The 25,060-nt window shown below is 43.6% G+C and overlaps 1 protein-coding gene across 1 annotated transcript in view; it reads left to right on the forward strand.

The window, feature by feature from the left end:
• LOC309551790 (solute carrier family 2, facilitated glucose transporter member 9-like) overlaps window positions 1–25,060 on the forward strand; it is a 45,851-nt gene continuing 20,791 nt past the window's right edge. Inside the window, exons 1-5 of the mRNA XM_082252481.1 lie at window positions 1–139; window positions 3,851–3,949; window positions 4,115–4,275; window positions 14,919–15,043; window positions 23,061–23,190. Of these exons, the coding sequence (XP_082108607.1) occupies window positions 116–139; window positions 3,851–3,949; window positions 4,115–4,275; window positions 14,919–15,043; window positions 23,061–23,190 (539 nt within the window). The 5' untranslated portion in view covers window positions 1–115. The remainder of the gene's footprint in view (window positions 140–3,850; window positions 3,950–4,114; window positions 4,276–14,918; window positions 15,044–23,060; window positions 23,191–25,060) is intronic.

Genomic DNA, 25,060 nt, shown 5'->3' on the forward strand with positions numbered 1-25,060 from the left:
AGGTAGCAGGATCTTCCATCCCTTTCCCATTGGTTGATAATACATTTAGGCTGTACCTAGAGGGAATAAACTGCTGGCTTTCTCATAAGAGAAACATTCCTAGAGCATAGATTCAATGATGACCACATCTTCAGAGCTGGTGAGTTCTTTCTTTTAATACCAATATTAAATCTATATTCTCATCATTATAGAAACATGCACCACAACAATTTACAACGTAGATATAATATGGGTGAAGAATCATTATCATTTTCTGCACGAAATTAGCAACTGAAAGCTTTTATTTCTCTGTATTTACATTTGTGGTTTATTTCTTTATCATCGCATGAAACAAGCTAATTTTCCGGCTCTATTGAATAAACCCCTCATAGAAACTACCTATTATACCAGCTAGAAGGTATTTGTACAAAATAAAAAAACCTTCTGAAAATGATTTTTACATACAAAATATATTAAGGTCCACAAAGATACTTTTGATAAAGTTTGCAGATAAAAAAAACTTTTTTTAAATACCACAAAATTGACAGTTAGTAATGAAAATCCCACAATTGTTATGCTCTTTTAAACAACACTGTAAAAAAAACTCTGTGAAAGGCCACCAGGTTAAGGTGAAAACAAGACATGCATGAAAAAAGGTTTTCAGACAGAAACATTAACATTACCTGACAATCACTAGAAAACAAGGTGCATGGGATTCTATGGTTTCATCATCAATACCCTCATGTGACAACTAAAAAATAAATTTTTGGAGGCCTGGGTATAAGTAGAAATACAATTTAAAGTTTCTGCACATTATTGCAGCAGACTCCAAAACCCAAACGCTGTAAGGGGAGGTAGGTGGGTAGGTGGGTTGGTCATCACGTCCTCCATGTTTCCCTCTTAGTTGGGCACCAAGCATGGGTCACATGAGAGGCCTACCTTGGCGTGGGTTCTTCTGGGCTATGCTAGGCACTTGTACATGGTCACTACCCTACACATGGTGCACTTTTACTTAAGCAACGACCCTGACAGATGACTAAACATGAACAAACTTTGGTAAACTCTCTTGATGTATTTTTTTATTACTATGGTCACTTGTGCATTTGGGAGGCGCACAACGAGCCCTTGCCCTATCCACCTGTCCACCGTATCACCACTACCTCACTCCCAATAATGGTATAGGGTCCCGCTGTGCACCTAGCGTGGACTCAGTGTGTGCACTTCACCTAACTCTTTGTCTCCTGTACCTGTGTGCAGAATGAGGGCCTCGGCAGGGCAGATCTGCTCCCGATGCTTTGGGAGATGTATCACTGCCAAAGGAGTGCTGACAACATCTCCCTTGCTGCAAAAGGATATTTCACCTGCCACATGTATATGCTTACAACAGGCTGCTAGAGAAACCTTAGATAAACTTGGTAACCACTTTATCTTCACAATGTATGAACTCTTGTACCACTGTTTTCATATTCAGTGTTTCTAGTGACCAGAGCTGTAGACTATATGTGCTGGTTACTTGCATTATAACCCTTTTAGTAAATTCAGACCAGGTAAAGGCAATGTTTCAAAATCTTTACTTGAATACATTTACATGATGACATTCACAGATGACAGTTCAACATAAAGTGCAATATTTTCCCTTATGTTCCTAATCCCTAACTCAAACTTGTGGCTGCCCCAGCAAACCTGTGTAAAAAAGAGTCCATTCTTGGCAAAGTCCATAGTTGCTGTGTTCAGGGGGGACTACGAGCCCTAGCAATCTTCCGGGGCAGTGGAAACTCTGACTTCAGCACATCACTGGATTTCCAGACTCCGTCAGAACAGCAGCAAGAACCCCATATGCCCTCCAGACCGCTCCCCAGTATCTGGGCCTCCCTTTTATAGCATACAGGACCAGGGGGTTGGTCCCAGGAAAAACCCGGCAAAAAGACCCGGGAAACACAATTATCTCTCAGGTTCCCAGCTGGGGCAGTGTTACCTATTACCTGCCTACAACCATGATAGTGATAACAGCTTGCTGTCCTTTTCTGTAACCCACAAATGACTTTTAGCCAGTTCGAAGCTCATAATAGTGACTGACCACTAGGAATACGTGTGGGTTGGGAGGTAGCAGCAAACATTTACGCTACTTGTATGTTGGAGTTTTTTCTGTGTGAACAACCCAGGTCAGCCACAACATTTATCTAGGCTTGTGTGGCTGCCCAGGCGAGGGGGAAAAGGTAATTCTACTTTGCGTTCCCTGCTCATGTTCACAGGGGTTTTGGGGTCCAGCCTCCTATCCTGTGACATATAAAAGGCAGAGGTTCGGGTCCCAAGAGAGCGCAGGGTAGCAGGCTAAAGAAAAGGAACCTTGCAGGACTTGCTGAGACTTGTAGTTATTCTATGGAGCCCTGGCCTCTCAGAATCCACCCAAACCATAGACTTCAGTAGACTCATACCAGTCATGGACTTCACCTATAAGAACATTACTTATGCAGGTATGCTGGGGCAGCCGCTGCTGTTAGTTAGAGAAAGGATTTTTTGCCATGCTAAACTCTCAGTAAAAGTTGTTTAACCACGCAAAGCCTGGTCTGAATAAAAGGTTAACCTGAAACTCTAGGGAGAGAAAGGAGTTATCATGAGTAACAGAAAGAAAAACTGCAACCAGTCACTGGCATGGTATCTGGTTAGGTGACAGGTCCTCCAGTAGCAAGAGGGTCCAGCTCCCTCCCTAACTGTCTGTCTCTATCGGTCACTGGAAGTGGATTATCATTACGGTGATCTGATACCTGGTCACTTGGTACGGAACAAGAAGGATTAAGTGGAGCATGCATGAGGTCCGCACTATGTGTTCGCCCAAACCCCATTCTTTTACTGTGAGTGAGGTAATGGAGGTACGTTGACTGGTGGAGTGGGCAAAGGCTCTGAATGTCCCTCCTAATGCAAATCATACACAACTTTTCTTTGGTAGAATTCTACATACTCAACTAAACATCTCTGAGTTGGAAGACTACTTTAATGTTTGACTTTCCCATGACAGTGGCCCTTGCCTGGTCCCGGACATTTTTGAGCATGCCTTCGGGCAAGGTGTAACCCCTGTGCTAAAATGAGTGACCTAGTCATCACCTAGTGTAGCCCAGAAGAACTACCCCTAGGTAGGCCTCCTGTGTGACCAACACTTAGCTCCCAACAGCACATTAGCTCCCAACAGCACATGGAGGAGGCGTCATCCACCTACTGCAACATGTACTTTACCCGAACAAACTTGCGGACTGCTGCAGGTATTTGCAAATAATGTTTTTAAACATGACAGATTCTTCAAACTTCCAACTTTTTAAATGTTATTAACTAAACATCATTTTTGTTAAACTAAATTCCAGGTCTCTGAAAATTAAATTTCTAATGATCATTAAATCAATTTATCAAAATTGGAGCAGAAAGCAATCTGGAGCAGCTGTGCATGACAACTAGTTTCTATCTGCAGCTTATCTAGTTAGGCTTTGATGCTGGTTGGTTGCAATGTACAGCTGCTCCAGATTAGGAGTGATCCAGTTTTCATGAATTCTCCAAGTTGTTTTCTCGTGGCTTTTATCCCACTAGATACTGATGAGGTTTCAATGTGAAGACCTTAAATCATATTATGAATATCCTACATTTACCTGGACCTGGTAAAAACCACACAGAAAAGGCTTCTTCACATGCTGGTGATGCAATAACTATAGACCTGCTGGTTAACTTAACGCAATGGAATCTATTAAACACTAAAATATTAGTTTGGGGCTAATTGACCATTCATTTTATTATCAGTCTATAAAATATTTATATGGAATAATTAAACTGTGCTAATGTGTACCAGTTTAGATTCATGATTCCAGTCTTTTTTTTACTATGCCAGGTGCACTATAGGGGCCTGTTCCTGATGGTCTTTGTTCTAGGAATTGGAAGTACATTTCAGTATGGCTACCATATGTCTGTGCTGAATTCTCCATCGCCAGTAAGTATGACGCAAACCACTACAGATTAAAACTAATTTTAGATACTTTATGCTCGTATTTATCTGAATTTAAAAATACATTTTAAGAGCACTTTCATTATTTACATCTAGTCGTACTAAGAGCAATGTACTTCTACTAACATTATATATTTTCAATGTCTCCAGTTCATCAAGCAGTACATAAATGAAACATGGGTGAGACGTTTCAAGACTGAGATTAGTGATGGGACGCTTACATTGATTTGGTCTTTTGTGGTATCCATATTCAGTATTGGGGGTCTCATAGGTTCCACTGCATCTTCATACCCGATTGGGAGGTTCGGAAAGTAAGTATTAGAAGAAAAATTTGTCAAAAAATAGCCTTTGGGGTCGACATGACATGAATTTTCATAATTAAATAGAAAATGTATGAAAATTATGAAAATTTATGTCATTTATTGATTTGTATATGGTCATTGTTTTTTATAGTTATTAATTAACAACTCTATTGTACTATATTTGCTCATTTGCACATTTATATTTATTTATTGATTTTAGTTAATATAAATTATCTACACAGTTATTTAACTCCACCAATTGCACATAGCACATTAATTACTAGCAAGCGCTGTAGGTAGCCCTGACCCCAAAGGCTATTTTTTGACACATTAACATTTTCTATACTGCTGCTATTTCCAATTTTGATATAAAATTCACTACTGCATACTATTAGGTGCAGGGGATACACTATAAGTGTTATCTTTTTCCATATTAGAAGAAAAATGCACTAATTTAGTTAGAAGGGACTGTGTCCACTTCAAACAGGTTTTATATCACCCACACAAGCCTAAATAAATTCAAAAGCAAGTCAAATGGAGATATATAAAGGGCCAACTGTAGGTCAAATGTGTCTGTCAAAGAATTCTGAATGATCTCAGAAGTGTCCCAAACTGATGTCAAACGGATGCAATCAACACAAGTCTAAAGCACACTGAAAAAGACACTGTACTAAAAAGCCCAAATTCTTTAAACCTCTTAAAGTGGAGTTCCACCCAAAAGTGGAACTTCCCCTTATCTGTCTCCTCCCCCTCTCCAGTGCCACACTTGGCACCTTTCGGGGGGAGCAGGTAGCTGTTTTTGATAGGTACCCTGTCCCCACTTCTGTCAGGCCTCGCCGCGGCGAGGTACATCAGAAGTTCGGCCCCCTCTTTTCCCTGCTGAAAGGCCAGTAAGATAACGCAGCGCGCTTTGCAGCTGGCCGGGTTCCCTTACTGGCAATGGCAGCAGAAGCACCCGACAGCCGATGGAATCATTGGCTGCGGTGCCAACATCGCTGGATTCCAGGACAGGTAAGTGTCCTAAAATTAAAAGTCAGCAGCTACAGTATTCAGTATATGTAGCTGCTGACTTCTTTTTGGAGGGGGAGGCTGGAACACTGCTTTAACCTCCCTGGCGGTATGATTATGTCTGGAATTACATACCAAAAGCGGTACAATTCTTTTCATGGAAATTTGGCGTTATGTATTATAGGCCTATAATTCTTAGTAATTACTGACTTAAACCTGACCAAAACAAGACTCTAGTAGACATCCCAGATGTGATAAATTTGAAACACAAACGCATGAATTATAATCGAATCAATAATATTATTTTATTATTTAATATATAATATATATAATAAAATTATATTATTGATTAGATTATAATTCATGCATTATATATTATATATAGATATATGTGTGTATATATATATATATATATATATATATATATATACATATATATATATATATATACACACACATATATATATATATATATAATATATAACGCATGAATTATAATTGAATCAATAATATAATTTTATATATATATATATATATATATATATATATATATATATATATATATATATATATATATATATATGTGTGTGTGTGCATATTATATATATATATATATATATATATATATATATATATATATATATATATATGCATATATATATATATATATATATATATATATATGCATATATATATATATATATATATATATATACCGGTGTATATATATATATATATATATATATATATATATATGTATATATATATATGCATATATATATATATATATATATATATAATATAATATAAAGTGTGTTTTGTGTAACGTTTTTTTTTTTTTTTTTTTTTGAATTTCCCTCCCTAGTTCCGCTCCCATGCAGCATTGCTGCTGCAGGGAACGGAACTAGGAAGTGATCGTACCGACAGAGGGACGGAGGAGCGGCGGGACTCTCGGCTGGCGGTCGCAGCAATGAGAGATCATCGCTGGATCGCCAGGATAAGGTAAGAGAAGCTCCGCTGCGCTCTCTGCAATCCACCCCGAGCGTGACTCGGGGTTACCGCTCCTGCAATGAAAAATCAACCCCGAGTCACGCTCGGGATTACCGCTAAGGTGGTTAATGCGGCATAAAACCCAAAACCAAAGATGTTATATATTTTAGTTTACCAATCATTAGATGTGGTGTCTGTGTCTGTATTGGTTTTCTTTTTTTAGGCTTTGATCCCTCTGCTTTCCTTGGCGATCTGGCCAGTAACCCACCTCTTGTATTATACTCTGAATGAGAACAGGGGGTAGATTTGGACAGCAGCATTGTCTGGGGAGGGGAGTATTAGTTTTACAAGCAGATTTAAATACACTAACAAATTGAACCTGAACTCCAGCTAATACTTTATAATCAGTTACAGAATACATTTTTTTTTCTTTTGGGATAAAGGTTTTACATAAATAAATAAAAGCAGATCATTGTAAGAACTCCTGCCAGTGTTATATGCCCTGTCTCATCCCTGTAACTGCGCAAGAGAGCTTTTCTGTTAAATAGCAATGTAGTGCCCCCCCCTCAACCTCCAGAGGCCTGATGGTGACCCCCAGAGACAAGGAGAGCCGGCATTCCTTCTCAGGGTGCAGGGTACTAGGAATGGTGTGTGGTGTACAAGATAGAAAGATGGGCACCAGTAACTTTTATGCTTGAGCAAAGAGAAAATCACAACAGGAACAAAATGGGAGAGAGGGGTAGGGCACAGGACACCCTTAGTCAAAAACAGCAGATTGGCAGACTCCAACTGCTGTCTGCCTATTCTACAAAATGTAGAATAGGCAGACAGCAATACAGAAAAAGAGTCTTTAAGATGTGGACTGACCTGGGAGGCAATTCCTCTCCCCTGGGTCCAGTTTCCTGTAGCAATCTGTACTTTCTAGCATAAGCTATTGACTGACCTGGGAGGCAACACCTCTCCCCTGCATCCAGTCTCCTATAACAACAGTATGTAACTCACGGAAGGTGCAGGAACTCTGTGGATGGTTCCATCTTGACGCTTTCCCAGGCTCTCCATGGTTCCCCAGTTCATGGCAGAGTCACCTCTGATACTTCATCTCAGGTCTCTATCTTTCCTTCATGCTTCCAAGCAGTGTGCAGGCTCTCCCTTCCAGAGCCATGAGCACATAGTTAGGCCTCAGGCTTAAGGCCAACCCAGCAGCACCTGTTCCTCACACACCCAACCGGACCCCTGGGTGGAAAGGACAAAGATCATCTGATTTCCTCCAAATACATAGCTTCTCCCAGCATGCTCAGTGACCAGTGTGATTGGCTGAGAGAAACATACATATTCGTAACCTGACTCACTGTAAATTCATCACACTAAAGCCAAAAGGTAACAGTGCCACCTATTGACAGAAGGGAGAAATACAGCCAAACCAGGATTAGGAGAAAATCCAATGACCACAAAGACTACAAATCAGCCAGGCTAGCTACCACCTTGCAGAACTAAATTTACTAGCAATCCTGCTTAGGACAAGGGTGCTACAGCAACAGACCTACTGGCTGGATAACCAGATGAAAATAGATGAAAGAAAGCCTAAAAAAGGAAACAAATACAGTTGCCACATCTAAAAATTGGTAAGCTGCAATATAATTAATGTTTTCTTTTAGATTTAATACTGCTTAAATACCAATTTGAAAACACCCCTTTTTTATTATGCATTTTTTTAATATTGGACAAAATGAGGATGGTTAGATTCTCTATCTGGCTTATATTGGTGTTTCTGTAGTCATTGGGGACATTTTTCACCACTTCCAGTATAGTCACCAAGATACCAAGGAAGTGAGCAAAATCTGTCCAACAGGTTTACAAACAGAGGATAGGATCCCCACTAATTCTGACCAGCCCAAGTAAATAAAGGATAAGAAGCAGCCTCAGCCTATATGGCTCCACCACACACTGATTCATTTCGCCCCACCCACCAGAGCTTAAAGTTCGTATACACGATAAGAAAATTGGAACTCGTGAAAGGCACGGGAACAGTGCCAGATGCAAGCAGAGGCTGAGGACTGACTGATAGGAGAGGAGACAGCAGAAACCACGAGTGTGCTGGGCTGATCGGCTGTTCGGCTGATTGGGGGGGGGGGCGGTTGGGGATCACACAGACAGGCACAGATGGAGTAAAGAGAGACTGACAGGGGGAGGCTGCAGGCTGCAGGGTTTGACATCAGACAAGGGCGGCCAGGCAGTTGGACTGAGAGTACTTTAGTACCTGCAAGTACCTTGGTACTGGGAGTACCGGGAGTAATATCTTAGCAACTGGGAGTAGTACCTGAACGACTGTGAGTAATATCTTAGCAACTGGGAGTAATACCTTAGCGACTGGGAGTAATACCTTAGCGTCTGGGAGTAGTACCTTAGCGACTGGGAGTAATACCTTAACGACTGGGAGTAGTACCTTAGCGACTGGGAGTAATACCTTAGCGAATGGGAGTGGTACCTTAGCGACTGGGAGTAGTACCTTAGCAGCTGGGAGTAATACCTTAGCAACTGGGAGTAGTACTTTAGTGACTGGGAGTAGTGCCTTAACGACTGGGAGTAGTACCTTAGCGACTGGGAGTAGTACCTTAGCGACTGGAAGTAACACTTTAGCGACTGGGAGTAGTACCTTAGCGACTGGAAGTAGTACCTTAGGGACTGGGACTAGTACCTGAGCGACTGGGAGTAGTACCTTAGCGACTGGGAGTAGTAACTTAGTGACTGGGTGTGCCGTAGCGACTGGGAGTACCTTAGCGACTGGGAATACCTTAGCAACTGGGAGTAGTACCTTAGCGACTGGGAGTAGTACCTTAGCAACTGGGAGTGCCATAGCAACTGGAGGTGCCATAGCAGGCGGGAGTGCCGTAGCGGGCGGGAGTGCCGTAGCAGGTGGGAGTGCCCTAGTGGGCGGGAGTGCCCTAGCGACTGGTAGTACCATAGCGAACTGGGAGTACCGTAGCGGGCGGGAAGTACCATAGGGGGCGGAATTACCGCAGCACCCGGTGACTTGGAGTAACCGGAGAGTGGGAGAGTCCGGGGACTTAAAGTCAGGTGAGAGGAGTGACTGGGAGGTAACTGAAGTAGGTTTAGTATCAGGGGAGCTAGATTAGGGTAGGTAACAAATTAGCAGGATATTACTATTCCCATAGAATAGAGGGTAATAATGTCCAACAGGATTGGGGATGCCACTCATGAACCAATCGAGGGCGAATACTGCTGTGCGAGATGTGAGCGACTTGTTTCTCTGGAAGTGCTGATCCTAGATCTAGAAAACAAGGTCGCAACACTGCGCCGCATTAACAACCTGGAAAGGAGCTTGGACATTACCCAGCAGGTGCTGGCGGGGGCCAACATAGAGGAGGGTGGAGAGGTGGAGACACAGGCAACAGAGGTAGGCAGTTGGGTGACAGTTAGAAGGAGGGGTAGAGGGAAGAGCGCTAGGGAGGCCAGTCCTGAGCTGGTACACCCCAATAAATATGTCAGGTTGCATGATGTTGGGGATATCGGCTCAGGGGTCGCAGTACTGGAGCAGTCGCCCTCCCCTAGCTGCCAGGGGAGAGACAGCACCGGCAAGGAGGGGAGCAGTGACTTAGGGAAGGTTAGACAGGTAGTGGTAGTAGAGGACTTAATTATTAAGAGGTCACAGTTGTTTACCGGGCGCTCGGGTTTGGCACATTGCGGATTGGGTAGACTGTTGGGGTGGGCTGGGGAGGACCCAGCGGTCATGGTGCATGTAGGCACTAATGACCTAGTAAGAGGAAGGTGGAGGATCCTAAAAAATGATTTCAGGGACTTAGAAAATAGATTGAGGAAAAGGACCTCCAGGGTGGTTTTCTCTGAAATACTGCCTGTACCTCGAGCAACACCAGAGAGGCAGAAGGAGCTTAGGGAGCTGAACAAGTGGCTGAGGAACTGGTGTAGGAAGGAGGGGTTCGGGTTCCTGGAGAACTGGGCTGACTTTCTCAGTTGGTTATCTACTCTTTAGTAAGGACGGGCTGCACCTTAATGGGAACGGTACTGCGCTTTTGGGAAGAAAGATGGCCACAAAGTTGGAGGGGCTGTTAAACAAGGTGTTGGGGGGGGGGGGGGGGCTCAAAAGTAGTGCCAGTTATTAGAGAACAAAGTGCAGCACTAAAAAGTGAGGCACTTTTATTTTCATTCCATTTGCATCAACCTATTTGTCAGTTGTTTGTGTCAGCAGCTTATACACTTGGTTGGTTAGCGCAGTTTATGCACCCTTATTAGAGAACAAAGGACAAAAGCTACTATGGGGGGCAGCAGTGACTATAAAACCGCAACAACAACTACTGGGGGGAATGAGCGGACAAACCACAAACCAAGTAGGAATAAATGTAATAATAAATCAAGATCAACTCCAACATCACTAACAGGGGTATACACAAATGCCAGGAGCCTAGCAAATAAAATGGAGGAATTGGAACTGTTATTACACGAGGAGGACATAGACCTGGTAGGAATAACAGAAACTTGGTTTGACCCGTCACACGACTGGCTGGCAAATATTGAAGGGTATTCTGTGTATAAGAAGGACAGGGAAGGCAAAAGAGGGGGAGGGGTATGTCTCTATATCAAAAATAATGTAAGGGTGGTAGAGAGGAGTGTCATTATGGGAGGGATGAGGGCGGAGGTGGAATCCGTGTGGGTAGAACTCCATAACGAAGAAGGAAGGGGGAAAGTAATAGTGGGGGTATGTTATAGGCCCCCCAACCAAAGCGAGGAGGTAGAGCTGGAATTTCTTTCACAATTGGGAATAGCAACTAATCAGGGACAAGTCATTGTAACGGGGGACTTCAATTATCTCGACATTAACTGGGAAGAGGGGACAACTCACTCTGTAAAGGCCGTCATTGACTACATGTCACAGATGGTAGATTCTCCTACTAGAAAGAATGCATTGCTAGATCTATTAATTAAGAACGGTTCAGGCCTAATCTCAGATGTAGAAGTACAGGACAACTTGGGCTCTAGTGATCACAGGATGAATACTTTTAAAGTCATAGAACAATAAGACACGGGGGGGGGGGATATAAGGACTCTAAGCTTCAAAAAGGCAAACTTTCCTAAATTGTGCATAGACTGAGACCAAACCCTAGGAACACTAAACACAGAAGAAAAATGGGAATGCTTTAGGGACATAGTAAACAAAAGTATCGCACAGTCCATTTCCAATGGGAAATACATTTAGAAGAGCCAAGGCCAAACCAGGGTGGCTAAACTGTAATGTAAAAATGCTTATTAGAGCGAAAAAAAAAAAAAAAAATACAAATCGAAGGGGACATTATCAGCTTTTCACCAATACAAGGAATCTAACAAGAAATGTAAAAACGGAATCAGGATGGCTAAAAATGATTTTGAAAGACACATAGCAGAGGAGAGTAAAAAAAAAACCCTAAGAAATTCTTTAAATACATTATTAGTAAGAAAGCAAGGTCAAAACACGTTGCACACATAATTAACAATGATGGGAGGATGGTTACAGAGGACACAGAGAAGGCAACTGTGCTAAATACTTTCTTCTCCTCGGTTTTTACACACAAAAAGGAGGGGTATACAGACCAGGACTTTCTGGTTAGCATAACACCGCAAGACTTGCCGCAGTGGCTATCAGAGGGCGAAATCAAGGAAAGACCTGATAGTATTAATACTAATAAATCGCCTGGACCGGATGGCTTGCACCCGAGAGTACTCTAGGAACTTAGTAGGGTTATATCTAGACCGTTCCTAATTTTCACAGACAGTATATTGACAGGAACTGTACCGCGTGACTGGAGGAAAGCTAATGTGATACCAATATTCAAAAAAGGGAGGAGGGATATTCCGGGAAACTATAGACCGGTCAGCCTGACATCAATTGTATGTCAATTATTGGAAGGGCTGATAAGGGACTACATCCAAGAATTTGCTAAGGACAACAGTATCATCAGCAATAATCAGCACAGGTTCACAAAAGGACATTCTTGCCAAACCAATCTGCTAACATTTTACGAGGAGGTGAGCTGTGAGCTAAATAAGGGGAGACCTGTGGATGTGGTGTATCTGGATTTCGCTAGGGCATTCGACACTGTTCCCCACAAACGCTTAATCTACAAACCAAGGTCTGCAGCCATTGACCTCAAGGTTTGTTCTTGGATAGAAAACTGGTTACATGGGCGTGTCCAAAGGTTGGTGATAAATAACACGTACTCAGACTGGTCTGGAATGGTAAGTGGGGTCCCCCAGGGCTCAGTCCTGGGACCAATTTTGTGTAATTTTTCTCATCAATAACATAAAGGACAGAATCAGTAGCTCAATCTCCATTTTCGCGGATGACACAAAGATATGTAGGGCAATAACTTCTCATCACGGTATAGAAATTTTACAGAATGACCTGAACAAATTAACAGAGTGGGCAACTATGTGGCAAATTAGATTTAATGTAGAGAAGTGTAAGGTATTACACTTGGGGGCAAAAAACATAAACGTGAATTATTCTCTAGGGGGGGGAACCTCTGGGGGGAATCCAGAATGGAGAAGGATTTGGGGGTTCAAGTGGAAGATAGAGTAATAGCATGCAATGTCAAGCTACAGCTGTCAAAGCTGGCAGAAAATTAGCATGCATAAGGAAGGGGATATATTCCAGAGATAAAGCTATAATACTACCACTTTATAAAACCCTGGTCCGGTCACACCTGGAGTATTCTGTCCAGTTCTGGTCGCCAATCCTCAGAAAGGATGTGCTGGAACTGGAAGAGTCCAAAGAAGGGCAACTAAACTAATTAGGGGATTGGAGGACCTAATTATGAGGAGCGATTACAAGCACTTAATTTATTCTCCTTGGAGAGGAGACGCCTGAGAGGGGACATGATAGCGATTTGCTAATACATCAATGGTGATCCTATCATAGGCAGAAAACTATTTAGTCCCAAGGAGTGCAAGAAGACAAGTGGCCACACAATTAGATTAGAGGAGAGGTGGTTTAACCTTAAGCTGCGTAATGGGTTCTTCACTGTAAGGGCCGTGAGAATGTGGAACTCTCTTGCACAATTGGTGGTAGCTGCGGGGAGTATGGCTACTTTTAAAAGACTCTTGGACGTGCATCTCACAGATCACAACATTCAGGGTTATGGGAAACGAGCAGGCCACTGACACACACAGAAACACACCTGTACAGCTTGAACTGGATGGACTGATGTCTTTATTCAACCTCAACTACTATGTAAATAAAATTTCCGACTAACAATCTGCCGATTTTCAGATCATTAGTATGGTGCTTTCGACAGCCGAGTAGGAATTTTTGGACGACAAAAACCGAAGGTGCATCCTATAAAATTTTTATCATAAGTGAACATAACGTCTGATTTTCCTTTATAGAGTACAGTTTTCGTCCCAAAAAAATTGTGAGAGCAAGACTATGCAGGCTTGAAAATGAAAGAATACATACAAACAATTCAACACATTACATCCCTTCTGAAGTTGAATTCTGTCATAGGCGAATTTTCGTATGAAAGTAACCTCTTCACTTTCCATATGAGACTAGCATGCAACAAAAAACAGACAAAAATTTGTCTGATAATATGATCATGTGTTCGAGGCTTGAGGCAGCCTATAGACAGTGCAAATTTCTTTCCTGCACGATTCCCCCAGCAACACAGTCAGTGCTGACAGGGGAATCCCTCTCGCCAATTAATTGTCTGCTCCCAGGTGGGGGGTAAAGAAAGCCACCCCTGCCAGGAGAAGACAGTGATTATTTTTGCCTGCTAAAGCAGCTGTTAGCGATAATCGCACCTGAATCCGGCAGGCTGGTTGTACCCAAGTTGATTCATCAATCAATTTGGTACATTCAGCCTGCCTACACATGGTTTGAATCTTGACTGGTTCAGCAGGATGCCTTTTGCCCTGCCCACCGGAGCTTAGGCCAGCCATAGACCAATGGTTGCAGGAAAGAAATTCACATGAAACCCCCATCAACACAGTCAGTGCTGGCAGGGGAATACCTCCTGCTGAGCAATTTTCTGCTCCCAGCAGGGGAAACCGTCCCCACAGGGAGAAGACAGTATTATTGCTTGTAGCTGTAGCAGCCACTAGGGATAATCAAAACTGAATCTTACAGGTTGCTTGTACCCAAATTTATTGATTGATCAAATTGGTACATTCAGCCTGCCCACACCCAATTTGAATCTTGGGCAGTTTGTGGGCCTTAGTCTAAGCAGGGTGTGTAGGTGGTGGACACATGTAGACTGAGGCTGCTCCTTATCGTTTGTTTACCTGGGCCGGTCATGGATAGTGGCGATCCTTTCCTCTTTACATTTACTACATTTACTAACCTTCTGGATTGGTATTAGGATAAACATGCACCCATGCACTGGGGCACAGGGACATGCTTTCACCTTTCACAAGGGTACTTAAACAAGTATAGTGGTAGAGAGTTAGAATTTAAGTAGTAGTAGTAGTAATAAAATGTTACTGCTGTTACTGCCACTGGAATAGGAAATCTACCCAACACAGACAATGAAAACCTGATATTTTAACCGATTTCACCTCTGACATTTGGTAGCTAATGTTTGAAACATGTTTTAGCCATTCATGTGAGTGTATCTGTGGTTGTTTTATATTGCCTATGTGTTTTACAGGAAGAGGTGTCAGCTGGTCAATTCAATTCTGCCAATTGTCAGTGCTCTGCTTGTAGGCCTCAGCAAAGTAACAGGTTACTTTGAAATGCTTTTGGTTGGTCGTTTCCTTTGTGGCTTTTGTTCAGGTCTGTATAAAACATGTCACATGCTGTAACAGAGTAAAGTTATAATAAACAAATATCCTGACTCAATAGAGTTCTTAATTGCTAAAGGGTATATTGGATAGCACAAGTCCTCCAGTACTAGGCCCAGAACTGTAAATTCAGCAGGGGGCCGGGAGGGAGAGGGGGGACTCTGAACTTCTGGGCACCCTGCTGTGCAGCAATTATATTAAAGTCTCTGCCTCTTCTATGTCAATCTGTTCCAACAGGCCAGGACTGGAACTGTGGTAGATTGCTGCACCTGCATTCAAAAGTCATTAAATGGTCCACTTTCTGCTCCTTGCCCCCAGCTAAATAAAAGCGGCCTGGGGTCTTTTTTTTTAAATTGCTGTAGACTTGGCTCTTTTGGTTCCCTCTGCAGAGTGTATGTATTCTGCCCTGTCTGGCTGTATTGTGACAGTTCTGGTGGGCCACTGGGGGACACTGCGTCTCGGCCAACCTTTTTACCACCCCTGGCTGCCCATCTAAATAAGCCCAAAGTGCCCAGAACCTTTGAAATTGCTACACATTTGTTTCACCCTCTGATGAGCGATCCACGGCGAAGTGCCTTTCAGAAGGTGTTTGACAGACAGTGAAGAAGTGTTATATTGCTTCCTCACCGCTTGATTTAACCCATAAAATCCTGCACTACCGTGCTGTAACTGCGTGCACTGTATGAAGTTTTGGGAGGCTCTATTAAGTGGAATGGGTGGCATTTGGCCACCAAGGTTTAATGACCCCTGCACTCTATGTTTTACCCACTTCTGAACTATGTATATTAACAACTCTGTTCCCATGCACTCTGTACATTACATACTCCTGACACATGTTTTTTTGTACTTTATATACACCCAATACATTACCTGTATGTTACATACTCTGGATTCCTGCACTGTGTATGTTACAGAATTTTGACTCCTGTTCTGTGATTTTTTTTAACTATTTTGTAAGTTTTATTATAAACCCCTCCCACTGTTAATTTTGCCACACCCAAATTTCTCCACTATGCACACTGCCTGCAGGCTAGGTGGAGGCATGGTCAGGCACTGGCCCTGTCAGATGGTGGAACTAGTAAGGTAGGCAGTTTGGGGCCCCATGATTTCTAATGGTAGAACAGTAGAAGGTGATTTCTGAGGTTACCTCTATAGGTCACCTAAAAATAACTTTAGAACATAGGATAAGGTCAAAGGTATAGGTCTTTCTCCAGACAGTGATAACATTTATAAAATTGTCCACCCCCAATCAGTTTTTCTAGAGGATGATCTAACAAAGTCCCATGACAAACAGTGGCCCAATAGGATGCAGCCGCTGGTCCTGAAATGTACGTGTTGATACCTGTGAGAGGGGTGGTAACAAGACCAGTTGGAGACCAACAAGAAGAGGGGTCTCATCAGAACTGAAAGAAGGGCGGACTGCGAGACCATGAAGGGAGGTAGATCCTCTAGATCACATGTGTAAAACACAAGGCCCTCAGGCCGAATCAGGCTCTCCAGGCCATTTCATGTGACCTTTACAAATCTCTTGCAGATGTGGCACTCCCTCATCTCCACCCCCACATTGACTCAGCAGTTGACAGCAGAGGGGAGAACAGAACTCCTCCTACAGATCCTGTGCCTCTCTGTGCAGCCACAGCACCCCCTCATCTCTGCCTCCCCTGGTCTCAGCATTCAGCAGACTCCAACAGCTGACTCCAGCCCTCCTCTGGTTCTCCTCCACATCCTGCATTGTGATGTAGGGGAGGGTTGGGGGACTTTATACTTCTGATGCTGGGGGAGCTCTTGACATCTGAGGTAAGGGGGGGTGCTCAGGACAGCTGCTTATAATTATTATGTGAATAATACAATTATTTGCTAGTTTAAAAGGAAGGTCACACACTGCTGGTGTCATCAACAAGAAACCTTACTGGAGACTGCTCAGACGGAATACCATTGCAGAACCATGTTCTGTCTGAGCAGTCTTCCAAAAAGTTTGTTGTGGATGATACCAATGGTGTGAGACCATCCTTTTCCACACTTGCATCATCTGCAACAGGAGTGTGAGTGGGCTCTGTGCCAGTCTGCACTTGCCGTTCACAGCTTAAGTCTTAAGTTATTGCTAAAACCAGTCATAATCGAATGCAGAGGAAATTATTTAATATGATAAAGAGTAGATACATTTATATAGTCTTACAGATACAATTGGCCCTTTGGGGGCAACCATAATTTTGAGGCGGCCCACAATGAAATTGAGTTTGACACCCCTGCTCTAGATTATCCCCTAGAAAAACAAGCTATACATTTTTTATTACTTTGGTTGGGAAAGATTTTGTTATTTTTACCACAGACCTACAGTTCAATTTTTATCCAACTAATCTAACAATATGATCAAAAGCAATGATATTCCGAGTGGTTTCTGAATGGCTCCATTTGCACACCACTGATTGTCAAACTGCACCGGCAGATTCAATAGACAAGACCTTTTTATGAAACATTGTAATGCGGTATTCCACAAAGCTTAATCAATACCTTCTATTAACCTAGAACTAATAGTAGTGTAATACACATTCTACAATATTAAAGAGGTTTTCTAGTTTCTTCAATCAACATTTGGATGATAGGTAAAAGTTTTACTTGATGCAGTATACAACATTTTGTGTCCTTTGTACTGCTGTAACTGGTCCCTACTGCAGTGTTTTATTGGTTCTGTATCCCTTCTACCTCACCAATCATTATATTATCTTCCACACATACAATCAACAAATCAGTATAGAACCTCCATTCAAATATTCATTTCAAGGGACAGATTAGATGGATTCAAGACTATGATGGCAGTATAAAAGCCCCTGGAGTGTAATTAAAAATATATCTTAATTCAGCTATTTAAAAGTGTATCCTTCACAAAGAGGTTGCTTTTCCACTTTTATAGTATTTGAAAATACCGTAAAATAAAATCAATCTGTCCTTTAACTGTCTTCTGAGAATGTCTTAAATGAAAGCGTTTGTTACCCCAACAATTCTTATTCCTGATATGTGCCTGCTGTATTATGTACTTATATGAGAAAGTATCCTGTTCTCTTTGCATTGCTTTCTTTGTGTGAAATCCCTGGTGTTCCTGCCAGTCCCTATGCTTTCCTATTAAAACTGACCACACTAAGCAGGAAAGCATAACGTGGTCAGTTCTCTAGCTATGCTGGGAACTCAGTGTAATCTCCTCCAATGATCAGACACGCCCCTGCTGTACAGGCATTCACTGGAAAGCTCAGTGTGCTGCTGCTTCTCCTCCCTGCAGCCCTTATGCAGCTGAAAACAGAGGTAATGTCTCTTACGATCTTATTGGTCCGAGGTCTTGGAGCTTACCCAGATATTCACGGATCATAAGCTCACTTTTGATCCCGCACTCTTCTTGCTGCACCATCACCGGTTTCAGAGGACATCCTACAGGAGATCCATCCTGCCTGTGCTGATTACAGCGGCAAAGAGCTGTATCCCCCTATTCTGGAAGCAGACTCAGCCCCCCTCAGTGGCCGTATGGTTGAAAAAAGTGGCCTACATTAATGAAATGGAAGATCTCGTGGCCACAGAAAAGGGTAACCAGGAACTGTTTCTTAATCGGTGGTTTTACTGGCATGAATTCGGCTCCCACTGCACATAGCGGCATTTATACACATATTACAACCCCCTTTTTTTCTTTATTCCCCCCTCTTACCCTCTCCCTCCCCTTTCTATCTTTCTTCTCTGGTTGTTTTCCTGCTTTATTTTTATCTTTCTTTATTTCTGATATACTATTGGTGCTCTCTTTTCTTTCTGAACATGATTAAAATTACTTTTCGGTATGCTTGCATTCTGAGTTTAAGTGCCGTACCTGTGCATGTGTTCGCCCCTGGGGCCGAGTGCAGGGCCGTCTTTACCAAGGGGCAAACCGGGGCAACTGCCCAGGGCCCAATCTTTATCGAGGGGCCCAAAGCAGGCCAGGTCCACTAACACCGCTATTTTCTGTCACTTGTAGCACAGAAGCACAAGTGACAGGGCGCTGCTCAGTGGCGTCAGCAAGGGGGGGGGCTGACAGGGGCTATAGCTCAGAGTGTTCCTCCAAAAAGCCCCGGGTCTCCTTTTCATGTTATATAACTATTAGCCCGGACTCTGTTCCTCTCCCTCCCTTCTCCGATGGCCGCCCCGTCCTCTGCTCTGTGTATACAGTGCAGGTGACGGCTCGGGAGGTGTAGCTGTGTCCTATCCATGTCCCGCCCACACTGCTCCGTCCACTCCAGCATGTCTGCAGCCCGACCTCATACCCTAAGCTTCACACACATTCCTCTCCCCCTCCCCCTCCTGTCTGCTCCGTCTGTGAGGGAAAGGTGGGCGGGAAGATTAAAAAGAAGCAGCCGAGCCGACAGCCTGGAACTGCTGAATGAATGGGACAGTGAGCCCCCAGGATTATTCCAAGTGAGTGATCACTTTCACTGACCATACCTTGCTCTCCCCTCTCTCCAGTTACCCTCTCTGTCTCTCTGATCCCCCCCTCTCTGTCTCTCTGATCCCCCCTCTCTCTGTCTCTCTGATACCCCCCCTCTCTGTCTCTCTGATCCCGCCCTCTCTGTCTCTCTGATACCCCCCTCTGTCTCTCTGATCCCCCCCTCTCTGTCTCTCTGATCCCCCCTCTCTGTCTCTCTGATCCCCCCCCTCTCTGTCTCTCTGATCCCCCCCTCTGTCTCTCTGATCCCCTCCCTATCTGTCTCTCTGATCCCCCCCCTCTGTCTCTCTGATCCCCCCTCTCTGTCTCTCTGATCCCCCCCCTCTCTGTCTCTCTGATCCCCCCCTCTCTGTCTCTCTGATCCCCCTCCCTCTCTGTCTCTCTGATCCCCCCTCTCTGTCTCTCTGATCCCCCCTCTCTGTCTCTCTGACCCCCCCCTCTCTGTCTCTCTGATCCCCCCCTCTCTGTCTCTCTGATCCCCCCTCTCTGTCTCTCTGATCCCCCCCCTCTCTGTCTCTCTGATCCCCCCCCTCTGTCTCTCTGATACCCCCCTCTCTGTCTCTCTGATCCCCCCCTCTCTGTCTCTCTGATACCCCCCCCTCTCTGTCTCTCTGATCCCCCCTCTCTGATCCCCCCTCTCTGTCTCTCTGACCCCCCCCTCTGTCTCTCTGACCCCCCCCCCCTCTGTCTCTCTGACCCCCCCCCCTCTCTGTCTCTCTGATCCCCCCCCCCTCTCTGTCTCTCTGATCCCCCCCTCTCTGTCTCTCTGATCCCCCCTCTCTGTCTCTCTGACCCCCCCTCTCTGTCTCTCTGATCCCCCCTCTCTGTCTCTCTGATCCCCCCCCTCTCTGTCTCTCTGATCCCCCCCTCTCTGTCTCTCTGATCCCCCCCTCTTTGTCTCTCTGATCCCCCCTCTCTGTCTCTCTGATCCCTCTCTGTCTCTCTGATCCCCCCTCTCTGTCTCTCTGATACCCCCCCTCTCTGTCTCTCTGATCCCCCCTCTCTGTCTCTCTGACACCCCCCTCTCTGACCCCCCTCTCTGTCTCTCTAACCCCCCCCTCTCTGTCTCTCTGATCCCCCCTCTCTGTCTCTCTAACCCCCCTCTCTTTCTCTCTGATCCCCCCTCTCTGTCTCTCTAACCCCCCCTCTCTGTCTCTCTGATCCCCCCCTCTCTGTCTCTCTGATCCCCCCTCTCTGTCTCTCTGATCCCCCCCCCTCTCTGTCTCTCTGACCCCCCCTCTCTGTCTCTCTGACCCCCCTCTCTGTCTCTCTGATACCCCCCCTCTCTGTCTCTCTGACCCCCCCCTCTCTGTCTCTCTGACCCCCCCCCCTGTCTCTCTGACCCCCCCCTCGCTGTCTCTCTGACCCCCCCTCTCTGTCTCTCTGATACCCCCTCTCTGTCTCTCTGATCCCCCCTCTCTGTCTCTCTGATCCCCCCCTCTCTGTCTCTCTGATTCCCCCCCCCCCTCTGTCTCTCTGACCCCCCCTCTCTCTGTCTCTCTGATCCCCCCCTCTCCGTCTCTCTGATACCCCCCTCTCTGTCTCTCTGATTCCCCCCCCCTCTCTGTCTCTCTGATCCCCCCTCTCTGTCTCTCTGATACCCCCCCTCTCTGTCTCTCTGATACCCCCCTCTCTGTCTCTCTGATTCCCCCCCTCTCTGTCTCTCTGATCCCCCCTCTCTCTGTCTCTCTGATCCCCCCCTCTCTGTCTCTCTGATACCCCCCTCTCTGTCTCTCTGATTCCCCCCCTCTCTGTCTCTCTGATCCCCCCTCTCTGTCTCTCTAACCCCCCCTCTCTGTCTCTCTGATCCCCCCCCTCTCTGATCCCCCCCTCTCTGTCTCTCTGATCCCCCCCTCTCTGTCTCTCTGACCCCCCCCTCTGTCTCTCTGACCCCCCCCTCCTCTCTGTCTCTCTGATACTCCCCCTCTCTGTCTCTCTGATCCCCCCCTCTCTGTCTCTCTGACCCCCCCCCCTCTCTGTCTCTCTGACCCCCTCTCTCTGTCTCTCTGACCCCCCCCCCTCTCTGTCTCTCTGACCCCCCCTCTCTGTGTCTCTGATACCCCCCCTCTCTGTCTCTCTGATCCATCCCTCTCTGTCTCTCTGATCCCGCCCTCTCTGTCTCTCTGATACCCCCCTTTCTGTCTCTCTGATACCCCCCCTCTCTGTCTCTCTGATTCCCCCCCTCTCTGTCTCTCTGATCCCCCCTCTCTCTGTCTCTCTGATACCCCCCCTCTCTGTCTCTCTGATACCCCCCTCTCTGTCTCTCTGATTCCCCCCCTCTCAGTCTCTCTGATTTCCCCCCTCTCTGTCTCTCTGATCCCCCCCTCTCTCTGTCTCTCTGATCCCCCCCTCTCTGTCTCTCTGATACCCCCCCTCTCTGTCTCTCTGATCCCCCCCCCTCTCTCTGTCTCTCTGATCCCCCCTCTCTGTCTCTCTGATCCCCCCCTCTCTCTGTCTCTCTGATCCCCCCTCTCTCTGTCTCTCTGATACCCCCCTCTCTGTTTTTGCCACTTTCTGTTAATAAACTCCATCCTTCCCATCATCTCCCCATACATTGACGTACTGTATCACAGAATTACTTTATTAACTTTATCCATTTAGTCCCTATTCATACTGGTGTAATGCAGGAAACCCTGCGATTCAGTGTCGGTTCTCACATCACACCAGAATTGCACAATGGTTCACACTGAGATCTGCAAATCACTGGGGGTGTCAATGTAAAGTTAATGACACCCCCAGATTGGTTCAAAGATCACAGTGCGAACTGTGTAATGGTGCAGGAATTGGATCGCATGGGTTTTAACACCCATGCGATACAATTCCAATGAAAACCAAAAATAGGGATCTGCACCATTTTGGTGCGAATGCGATGCGATTTGTATGGCTGAAATCACATTGCACAGACATTCTATTTTTATGTATGTCCCAAGAATGGAGGTGGGGGGGGCCCAAGAAAATGTTTGCCCAGGGCCCAATCAGTATTAAAGACGGCCCTGGCCGGGGGCCATTGCCTTCGTATGCCGACCAGTAGACAGATGCCGGTGGAGGCTTTGGCTGCGCCTGGGGTCCCCCACGTGTTTGGGTTTTCTTTTTTTTTTCTAATTGTGACATGGCAAGATGTGATTCTCTATATATTAGTTGTTTGGGCTATCCTGTATGTTATACACGTGATCTGACTGTTGGAATGCTTTGAGCCAATTGCCCCTCTGACCATGTTGGTCCCTGTTTAGTTTTGTACCACGGATAGCAACCATGATGCTATTTATTGTTGCTATGTCTGTTTGTTTTGCATACCATTAAATAAAGAATTTAAAAAAAAAAAAAAAAAAAAACAGAGGGAATGTGATCACCTATAAAAAAGGAAAAAAGGTATTTATAATATTTTTTTTTTTTTAATATCTATACACAAATTTTCTGCCTTTCATTTCTATTTTAAATAAAATGTGTTGTTTTACAAGGTGATCGTTTACAATAACTTAAACTGTTTAGAATTCTGTCATAGCAATAATGTCTGCCAAAATTTCACTTGCAGTCTCTTGTATGTCCCACTTAGGTCTGGGAATTAATATTCACGCTCAGTACGCGGGAGAGACTGCCCCCCGCAAACTGCGTGGTTTCATCAATGCCATGGGGCCCATGTTCGTAACTCTGGGCAAATTATGTGGCCAGATTGTTGGACTCAGGTAATGCTTCTTTATTGTGACTGGTATAGTTAAGTTTATCTATTAATGTAGCTAAAACATACATTGTCAAAAAATCAGGAATGTGAGGTTTTAAGACAAGTGCCTTAATTCAATGTATTATTATATGAATTTTTTTTATATTAAAATATATGTTAAAAATACCTTAGTGCTTCAGCGGATCCTCAACATCATATTCCCATTTAACTTACATGTGCTTGCTACACCTTATTTGATTTTGATTTTTTAAAAATAAAGTAAAGTAAAAATCTCTGCATTGTCATTATCAAAAAGGTTCCAGAAATAGGAAATGCAGTAATTTTTCTTTCCTTCAGCTGTAAAAAACTGCCTAAAAATTATTTATTATGAGGTTTTTAAAAAAGAAACTGAATAAAATGAATACACGTATAAGGGGTTGTGGAGAGAGCACACAGGAAAGACTGGAAGGTGAAAATATTATAAATGGTAGTCTACCCAGTTGCATTGCCTTATCACATTGTGTTATTTATTTTTCTATGTAAATCTTTAATAATACAAAAAAAAAACAATATATTAAAATATATGTTAAAAATACCTTAGTGCTTCAGCGGATCCTCAACATCATATTCCCATTTAACTTACATGTGCTTGCTACACCTTATTTGATTTTGATTTTTTAAAAATAAAGTAAAGTAAAAATCTCTGCATTGTCATTATCAAAAAGGTTCCAGAAATAGGAAATGCAGTAATTTTTCTTTCCTTCAGCTGTAAAAAACTGCCTAAAAATTATTTATTATGAGGTTTTTAAAAAAGAAACTGAATAAAATGAATACACGTATAAGGGGTTGTGGAGAGAGCACACAGGAAAGACTGGAAGGTGAAAATATTATAAATGGTAGTCTACCCAGTTGCATTGCCTTATCACATTGTGTTATTTATTTTTCTATGTAAATCTTTAATAATACAAAAAAAAAACAAGAAGTTAAAATAAACCTGTACTGTATCTACATCTACTAAACCAAGGTCATACTAAATACTAGACATGTGCATGACAAAAAAAAATGTTTAGTTTTGTTTAGTTTAGGTTTGATAATCTAGTTATTTAGTTTAGTTAAATTCGGTTGATTCGTTCAATTTGTATTCGTGATTCGTATTCGGAATTCGTTCTATGTATTTTTCGAACTTTCTTCAAATTTACAGATTTTTCCTCGATCCAAAACGTTAGAATCTATACATTTTGAATCAATTAAATCGAAAATGTTAGATTGTTATTTATACACATTGATCCTGTTTGTAGTAATAATACGTTTATTCAAAATATGTGAAGTGTTCCAATTATTAAAAGTAATATCTTACTTTCAACATTTTACTATGTGCAATACTGTGCAGACGTTTTAGCCAGCTGAGAAAAAAAAAAATGTCAAGTACAAATGCTTTAAATATTTATATTTTAACTACCTCAATACTGGGCACTTAAACCCCCTTCCTTCCCAGACCAATTTTCATCTTTTAGCGCTGTTGCATTTTGAATGACAATTGCGCGGTCATGCAACATTGTACCTAAACCAAATTTGTGTGTATAAATAACAATCTAACATTTTCGATTTAATTGATTCAAAATGTATAGATTCTAACGTTTTGGATCGAGGAAAAATCTGTAAATTTGAAGAAAGTTCGAAAAATACATAGAAGGTAAGGTGCTCCTTACCTTCTGCCCACTCACCACACCCTGGGCATAGAGAAAAGAGCACCTTAACCACCATATATGGACTATATATATATATATAGGACTTGATTGGACCTATCAATCCACCGTGATTGCACACGTTTTGGGATTAATTTGTATGATATTTTAAAGAGACACCCCATTTTTTGCTGCCGGCTTTGCACAGTT

The sequence above is a fragment of the Pelophylax lessonae genome (genome assembly GCF_965119305.1).
Source record: "Pelophylax lessonae genome assembly, chromosome: 1".
NCBI lineage: Eukaryota > Metazoa > Chordata > Amphibia > Anura > Ranidae > Pelophylax > Pelophylax lessonae.